The sequence below is a fragment of the Uranotaenia lowii genome, chromosome 3 (assembly GCF_029784155.1).
Source record: "Uranotaenia lowii strain MFRU-FL chromosome 3, ASM2978415v1, whole genome shotgun sequence".
Lineage (NCBI taxonomy): Eukaryota > Metazoa > Arthropoda > Insecta > Diptera > Culicidae > Uranotaenia > Uranotaenia lowii.
In genome coordinates, this window is record NC_073693.1 from 241,343,910 (window position 1) to 241,353,172 (window position 9,263).

Here is a 9,263-nt window from a genome sequence, read left to right on the forward strand (position 1 = left end):
TTGCCGTTCGCCGTCAGTCCATTCAGAAGGGCGAACGCGTGGTGGGTAAAAGGGATCTGTTTCACCGAGCGAGTCCTTGCTTTGACCCAGCCTTTCCTTCGAAGGTGGGAAAAAGGATACACGAAGGGATGAATGAAATGCCAAAAACCAAGAAAAAAGGTGGAGGGGACGAGATCTTTTCGGATCCTTCGGGTCACCTATAAAAGCGTTCCCTCATCCTCCAGGAAGCATAGTTCTCGTTTGGTTCTCAAGCAAACAACTTCGAGCTGGTTTTGGTGCCTTTTTTGGTTATCCGTTTCCATTTGTGTACGTTCTGGAAGAACGAAAGGAAAACCGTGATCTTGTATCATTTGTTGAGAGTGATAAGTGTTTCAAAAGACTATCGAAAAATGTCTCGATCATTCCTAGTGGATTCGTTGATCAGTGATAAGCCGACTCCGGCTAAGAATACCATGTACAACTACAGTCAGTTTACTCAACTTCCGGTGACTCCACCTGCCACTTTGCCGTATTCGGCCTGTTACGTTGGAAGTTACCTGTTCTCACTTGGATTACAACAGCAGCAGCAACAGCAACAACTAGCTGCTGCCCAGCAACTTCAGTTTTCACCGCATCACGTGCCGATTCCTCAGCCTCAGAGCCTTGGACTTGATCTTTCCCCGAAAATGCTGTACCAGCCGACGGATGTGCAACCGCTGAAATTCTCCCCCAAAGAGGATTATTACCGGAAGTTGTACCGTTGCGAAAAAACTCCGGAACGTTACGCCCCCTATAGTTCATCATCGGCCACGCTCCCAAAAACCTCAACCGCACCCGTTAGTAAGTCTTCAACGCCATCGCCCACGCCCCTCGATGGACAGAGCTACTTGATCGACGATGAGCTATCGAGCAAGCGTATCCGCACGGCCTTCACCAGCACCCAACTGCTAGAACTGGAGCGTGAATTCGCCTCCAACATGTACCTCACCCGATTGCGACGGATCGAAATCGCCAACCGGCTGCGTTTGTCCGAGAAGCAGGTCAAGATTTGGTTCCAGAATCGTCGCGTCAAGCGCAAGAAGGGAGACGCCCCGATCTGCGCCGGAAGTCCGGCAGCATCCCCTAGTAGTTCTGCCAACACTTCTTCACCATGTCGATCACAACAACAACAGCAATCGTGCTGCACCGGTGGCCACAGTTCCGACGGCGAAGAGTCACACGCCATGCGCCGAGAGCAACCGGAACTGAAGCCGAAGATCGAAGGAATCTCGCTGCTACAACAACAGCACCATCCGTGGGATTTTAGCAAAAGTTTTCACTAGACTGTTGTTGATTGCGAGTGTTTGACGAGTAGGGTCATGTTAAGGTGCTTTATAGATTTAAGTGAAAATGTATATGATTGTTTAAGATGTTACAAAAGTTAAAATATTGATACATAGTTTTATGAAACATAAACATAAAATATAAAATCCAAATTACTACAACACTTGAAGATTTCTTACTCATATTGAAAGAAAAACTATTTCCATATATTTAACTCAACATGATTTTCGTCATAAAAAATGGATGGAATGACGTTCATACATTTTTTGCATAACTCGAGAACTAATCAAGCAAATGGAAAATAGGAAAGGCAAAGGGGGCCCCCTTAAAATATTTTTTGTCTGGCTCACGCAAAAAGAACCAAATTTGAATGGTAAAACATGGTTGCAGAAATTTATTAGACTACTTTAAATTTGATTTAAAAATCGATTTCATCTCTGTTTTGAATCCGATGCTTTGGGGTAACATTGGTCAGCTTCTATTTTCGAGAGTTTTTACGAGTTTTCTTGATCACAAAGGATACAAAACACCTTTATAATATTTACAAATGCTAGTTTATCAATTTTACCTTGCTTTTTAACTTTTTCTTTTAAAAACATTTGTTATCTTATTTTAATCGCCGCTGGGATATATTCTTATTTAATTTTTGGCATTTCGGCGAGTTGTGAAAATTCAAGGTAGAATATTTAGAAAGAACATGAAAGTATTATAGGTGGAAAGATCAAAGCTAGAGCGCTTTGGGTAGAAGAAATTGAATAGTTGGTGAAAATGTGAGCAGGGCTTTTGTTGTGTGAACAGCTTTTTAACTACTTGCGTGATTCTTTGCCGCGCGCCGTTTCAATGTTGATAGGAAGCGATGAAGAAACCCATCGGCACGCGGCAAAGAATCACGCAAGTAGTTAAAAAGCTGTTCACACAACAAAAGCCCTGCTCACATTTTCACCAACTATTCAATTTCTTCTACCCAAAGCGCTCTAGCTTTGATCTTTCCACCTATAATACTTTCATGTTCTTTCTAAATATTCTACCTTGAATTTTCACAACTCGCCGAAATGCCAAAAATTAAATAAGAATTTAAAAACATTTATAATCCGGAAAATAACTATAATGGTGCATACATTTAGGGGCAAATAGTTTGAGCTAAAAAAATACAAAAGAAATTTTACCTGCACACATTCCTCTTGGCCCTACCCACTATTTCCATTTTCATTTTTTCTTCAAAGTTTACCATTTGATAGGGTTCCTATCCATTTGTCCAATACGGACTTACTCTTGCAAAATGTTCTTACTTTTTAAATATAAAAAAAAAATTATCACTAAATGACTATAAAAATAGCACTATAAATCAAGGTTGCGAAATCTCATGAGATTGAGTTTTTTTTGAACGAGATTTTCCCTTTTTGAATCTCAGTGTGATGTTCGGTAATCTCTTCGTAAGCATCACAAACGGTTCTTGTCTTGAATTTCAACGCTTTCTCAGCCTGAGAGTCACGAGCAGAAAAACTACTTTTTTGAGGGCAGAGATACCATGGAATAATATTTGTGCAAAATCTTGAACAATGAAAGTTTTCCAATTCAGAAAAAGCTGTATATACCACAACTTTTTAAAACACTGTCAGTTCTACCTGATGAATGTTAAAGGCCAGTTATATATTAAAAAAAATAGAAAACGTACTGTTAAAAGTTCAGTTTAATCTGGTTTATAATAAGAATTTTCTTATTTTATTTCTGTTTTAAGCAAGGTTGATTAGATTGAGATTTTATCGAGTGAGGTTTTTCCTTTTGAATCTCAGTGTGAAACGTTGATTGCGAATGAAAGTTTTCATTTTAAAACATCTTTCTGAAGAATTTATTATCATTTTGAAGATTTTTTTTTTCAAGAGAACGAAAGCCGGTTTTATTTGCGCCGGCTCACAAATCTTTTTCAAATACACTAGTTTACAGCATTTTTGAACTTAGTAAACTGAAGGTCATTTTCAATGTAAAATCGAGCACTGAATCCGAAAATGAAATTCAAAAAAATCTCAGTAGAACCGTTTTTGAGTTATGCTCCAAATATGAAATTTTGGAAAAATAAAAAAAGTTCTTGTACTTAGATGAAAATATCTCGGACGGCATAACAGTAATTTGAAATCCCTCTTTTGCATATTAAAGGTGAATAGATTTTCTATCGATCATCTCAACACTGTTTTTGCGTATGATCAACAGTATTGTTGATATTAGTGACTTTATGATAGAAAAAATTAAAAAAAGCGCATTTTTTTAGAGAAAATTTTGTTTCAGCGAAAGTTTTAGCCTTGATGGTACCATTTAAAAAAATTTCTTCTGTGCTAGAATGTCAATTTAAAACAAAGATTTCAAGTGGTTATTTATCAAAATCGGTTGAAAATTGAATAAGTTATGGCTACTTTACCATAACAGTATTTTTTGTAATTTTAATAATTTAACGAACCCCAGTACACTTATCATAGTTTAGGATGAATGAAACAAGATAAATTTCACTCGCTCCAAGTCAGAATTATTTATTAGCTCACCACCATAGGGTCACTCACCATAGGGAGGAGTTGCTTGAGTCTCAAACGTGAATAAATTTTAAGGCATTTTGCCCGGGAGGAACGATAAATACTGGTTTTTCATCAATAACTTTTTTCATCGCTAGCCGATTGTTTTTTATGATTGATTTTCTTAAAGCCTAAGTTGAGACAAATATTTCACCCAAAGACTGTAACTCGATTGGGTTTGAAACAGGAAAGTTGTTGTTGTTCCAAGATTGTATTTTGGTCGAAAATTCTCGTATAAAACGCAATGCGTAAAACGTAGGGAGAGGGGGTATCGTGGGCCATGGGGAATCGTGGGCCACTTTTAATATCTCAGATGTGTGTTGAGATAAAAATCTCAAACCAACTGTCATCGACGTCGCTTTGCGTGAGCATATATTCCTATATGTTACTTATTAACTGAAATACGCATCATATGCTTCTTTTAATTATCAAGCTAAAAAAAGTTAGAAAAATTTACTTACATAATTAAAAAAACACTCGCTAATTTCATCGATGGGGAACCTAAAGTGCATAACAAAAATATGCCCATACGCTTATGATCTTAGCTTTGTCATGATCTTTCACGTGGAAAAGGAATTTTTGATGAAACATCAATAAGTCACACAAACGCAACCAATTTGCAAATCATAGCTTGTGGGGAATCGTGGGCCACACATCTTGAACCACCTATATTTTTATGTTTTTATACACATTCAGAACTTAAAATACGTTTTTCCTATCTGCAGGGTTGGTCGCTCTTCTCAAACAACAAAGAGCCGGGAGAAAACAACACTGTTTTCAGTTCGGCTTCCGAGTGTAATCCTCTTTCGCTGATCGTGCTCCACTCGTTACCCGAGTTTACACGAGCTGTAAGTGACTCGGACGGCAAGTGTGAGAGCGTTCGCATCTGAGTGGGAAAAAGAGAATTCTTAACAAATAGCGCTCTGTGTTTAAGTCATACACCTCAGAGTAAATGAAGAAAAAAATTATATGGACTCCCACCACACAACGTAGAAAAAATAACAACAATGATACCTTGAAAATGTAGAAAACCATACCATTTTTTATTTTCATTTTGTCTTTTATAATAAAAAAGTTATGGAACAATGAAAAAAAGTGGCCCATGATTCCCCACTCTCCCATACCATTCGGAGTAATTGTAAAATCGCTTCTTTTGTTAAGCTGCCTTACTACTAATTTTTTTGATTTTGATGTTATGAGCTTCTAAGACACATGCATCATAAATGAATTATTCTTTAATAATCATAACTGGATTTTTTCAAACGATTTTTGTGTACGTTTGAAAATGCCCTTTAAAAAAAGTCGTGAAACCCTTGGAAAAAAACATTGTTTAATTATAGTAAAATGGCTTAATGGTTAATTAATCATTTACAGCCTAGTATATCATTTTGAATTGGCCTTTGTAAAATCGGGAATGTTTAGATTTGTTTTGAAAATTGGTTTTCTCTACGGTTGTTCCGGATTTTTTACAGTCACTAATGGCGTATTTTTTTTTGATTCCGGATTTGGCTCTGGAATCGTCAGAATAAAAAAGCGAGTTTCGGGTTTCGAGTTATTCCATACGTAGGTGTGCGTGAGAACGAGCGCAATGTTTACATGCAGCTGTCATTTTGTTCTCCCTTCTGGATTTCTTCATTCGGTTCTTCACATCCGGATTGCCTTTTTTCGTGTCCGGATTGCACTGGACAGCAGATAGTACTATATAGCTTGGCTGAGAGGTTCAAATACGCGGCAATAATCATTTTCCCGTTCATTATTTCAACTGTTTTGCTTTCAGCCAAAAACAGCTGTTTAATGTTTTGACAACAACGTTGAGAGTATTGGTGAACTTCTCGCAAAACTGACTTTCTTCTAAGGGCGACTCCGTCCGTTTTTCGAGCGAACCTAGGTTGCCTCTCGAGCAATAAATGAGCACGATGACAGCAGTTAGAGCGAACCTGGGTTGCCTCTAGTTTGCCTCCAGGTGAAAAAAATACGGTATAAGTGACTATTCCTTCCAATGAGTAGTTTGGAAACGAAAAGGGATGTCAAGGACCAAGACGTTTAAAAAGAGATCGTTTGAAAAGAGAATTTAAAGAAGTTGAAACAAAGGTCAGCTTATCACGGAATATTTTCATTTAGTTGATATAAAAAAGTAGGTTTTAATACTGAATTGATAGATGCATATTTTTTAGAATACATGATCTTCATTAATATTTCAATATTTCGATATCCTACACTCGTACACAGCATGCTCTGAAGAAGAGACCTCATGAGATTTGATGACTGTGATCATAATACAGTTCAACGAGTTCAACATATGTTACTCATTTGTATGTCAACAGCCGAGAAAATACAAAAAAAAAATAAAAATCCTGAGTTCGGATCGTTTTTTTAGGAAAATCTCAGCCCTTGAGAGTTAAATCAAATATCGATTTTTCATTTGATGTATTCTATGTTATGCTAACCAAGCATATTTTATTGATTTCAAATAGCCAGAAAATCGATTTGAAATATTTCTTTTAATCCCATTTATGTTTTTGCTTTTAATTCTTGAAAACCAACATAGCGCTAGCGGCTAAATATTATATTTTTTCCTTTTAAGTCTTCTTGACTATGAAATTACGTTATAAATTGTTTAGTACCAAAGCGCCGTATTTGCAAATAATATCATTAAACTAAACTGTTGTTCACAAAATTAATAAGGTAATGTGTTGTGTACATAGACACTTTTTTGAAACAAAGGTCCCACAAACTTTAACGCTTTCGTCATTTTTTTTATATCGAAGTGTTTGGAGTAATTCAACTTGGCGTACCGCTAGTGTAAAAAGGTAAGGGGCCGTTCAAATATTACTTAACGCAATTTTCGAGCATTTTCACCCCCCCCCCCCCTACGTAACACATTCGTCTCAAAATTTCTAAGAAAATACCACAAAGCGTAACCAACAGCTACACCCCCTCCCCACCCCTAAAAGCGTTACGTAATATTTGAATGGTCCCTAATCACATTATATAATATCATACATTAAAATATTCCATAGAATCGCGACAAATAAAATTGTCGTCAAAAATAAATAGGGGAAAAAGTGGGGAATATAGCTGGAGATTTCTCTAACGGGATTCTGGGTTTGTGATTTTTTTCTAGATGTGATCAAGGTTTTTTGATACACTAGATTCTCCGACTTTAACAGTAAGTAGGCGAGGAGTGAGCGGGGCTCTCGGAGAAGAAGAAGAAGTCGTTTGTTTATGTTTACAAATCGTTTTGAAGTCCATAATTTTCCGTTTTTTAATGTAAATTCAAATTTTAAAATAAGAAAATTTGCATTTTTGATTTTTTAAAACAAAGCCTCATCCAAAAAGCTCGAAGTGTTCCGGAAATATTTACGTTGTTTCACAGAAACTCGTTTCGCCGATACAAACCCGAGAACGCCTGAGCCAAAATGGTAGACTGCTGTAATTCTTGCGCAACACCCGTCCCCCGAGAAACAGCCATCATCTGCAAAGGTTTCTGTAAGTCTGTGTTCCATTTGAAGTGCGTTAAAATTTCTCCAGAATTGTACGAAGCCATCAAGCAAAACACACAAATTCGTCGGATGTGTTTTGCTTGTAACAAAATAATGCAAAACGCAACTTTCACAGCAGCATTAGCATCCACTAATGCTGCTGTGCTTCAAATGGAAGTCCAACACAATCGAGTCCTGGAAGAGCTGAGAAACGAAATCAAAATAAATAGCGAAAAGATAAATGCAATTCTTGATATTAACAATCCCCGTACACCAAAGCGCCCGGGAAGCTTTATGTTTCCACCTCTAAGCGCTAAACGTAATCGCACGAACCTAAACTCGAACCATGCCCAATCAACTCCCAATCAAAGAGTACAAACCGAAGGTTGCAAAGTTGACTCGGTCGGTTCGATTAAAATTGTTCAAGAACATCCGAAATTTTGGCTGCATCTCTCAAAGTTCGACCCTCAAACAACAGTAGATGAAATCGTTAAGTTGGTAAAATCGAATTTGGGTATTGATTCTGAAATAGAAGTTGTAAAACTAGTACCACAGGGAAAGCGTTTGGAAGAGTTGTCGTACGTGTCATTCAAGGTGGGAATTGGCATTGAGAACAAGGAAAGGGCCCTTTCAGCCTCCACTTGGCAGAAAGGAATTTATTTCCGTGAATTTGAATTCAAATTCACTCGCAGAGCCGATATATTTCGCTTCGGACCGCAACATCTCTCTACCGTCTCCACTGCCGCTGCTCCCGTCGCTCAACCAACAGTCAGTGCTGATCAGCCAATCGCCGATTCCTCTTTGGCACGGCGCACGGATCGAACAATGCAGATCTCGTTCTGCCAGCAATAGTTTACCGTCTCAAAATTTCCCCAACGAGTCTCTGTTTCGGGCACGTATCAATCTACCTGAAAATAGAGTACACAATTGCTCGCTGACCAAAAAGGATAGTCTGAGTATCTATTACCAGAACGTTAACAGCATCCGCAGCAGGAAAAGACTTGAGGCCGTTTTTTTATCTTCGCTCGAGCTCGACTACGACGTGTATGCGTTCTGTGAAACAAATTTGGATTCGACTATAAATGATCGAATGATCTTTCCTGAATGTTTTTCAACTTACCGCTGTGACCGTACAACTTCGAATTCCGATAAGACTTCAGGAGGGGGAGTTTTGATTGCTGTTAACAATCGTTTTACCAGCACTTTAATTAACGAGTCTACCTGTAACGAAGAAGTTACCGTAAAACTAATGTTCAACGGAACGGAAGCTTTGATTTGCTGCATTTACTTACCTCCTGGTTCCAGTTGTGAGCGTTATTGCTCTCATACGGCAAGTATAAAAACGCTTATTGATTGCGCGTCGCCTGAAAGCAAAGTGATAATTATTGGCGATTTCAATTTGAAAAATGCCACTTGGTTTCGAGAAAAAGATACTGATCTTCATCTCTTGCCGTATAATGTTCGCTTACCAGAAGAAGTCATTCTTGTTGACGATATGGCTGCTTCGGACCTGCTTCAGATTTGTGGAATTCCAAATCAAAACAATCGTTTTCTTGATTTGGTGTTTACAAACGACGAGGAGAACTGCCAAATGGATGAATGTGTACCGCTGCTACAAAATGAAATTCATCACAACGCAATGGTAATTAGTGTCACTGTAGATAAAGTGCATTACGCGGACACAGGGCCTGCTCAGGAAAACAAGGTCATGATTGATTGGAAGAGTTTCGATGATGTAGCTGTTTCTCAATCACTGCTGAGGATTGAATGGAATAACGTATTTATACCGAACGACAATTTTAACGTTGATACCGCCAGACCGCGCGCTCAAAGCATTTTTGACTTTTTAAGCAATTTTGGTGTTTTCGATAACCTTTCTGAAAATTATCGCTCAGTCGAAAACGCTGTTGATTTCAAC

General features: G+C 38.0%; 1 protein-coding gene and 1 long non-coding RNA gene across 2 annotated transcripts; one reads left to right on the top strand and one right to left on the bottom strand.

The window, feature by feature from the left end:
- Positions 1–257: 257 nt before the first annotated feature.
- LOC129756568 (homeobox protein Hox-B3a-like) lies at positions 258–1,451 on the top strand. Its single transcript, XM_055753474.1, has one exon. It carries the CDS (start codon positions 390–392, stop codon positions 1,299–1,301), a length of 912 nt encoding a protein of 303 aa, XP_055609449.1. The 5' UTR covers positions 258–389; the 3' UTR covers positions 1,302–1,451.
- A 6,600-nt stretch (positions 1,452–8,051) lies between these two features.
- Positions 8,052–8,714, bottom strand: LOC129751038 (uncharacterized). Its single transcript, XR_008738575.1, has 4 exons — positions 8,638–8,714; positions 8,466–8,566; positions 8,313–8,398; positions 8,052–8,253 (listed from the first exon to the last, which is right to left on the bottom strand). It is a non-coding gene; the product is annotated as an uncharacterized LOC129751038 (long non-coding RNA).
- Positions 8,715–9,263: the final 549 nt, after the last annotated feature.

What these genes read in the sequence shown, in the direction of transcription:
- LOC129756568 (XM_055753474.1), top strand. Translation starts at nt 390, where the DNA reads ATGTCTCGATCATTCCTAGTGGATTCGTTGATCAGTGATAAGCCGACT.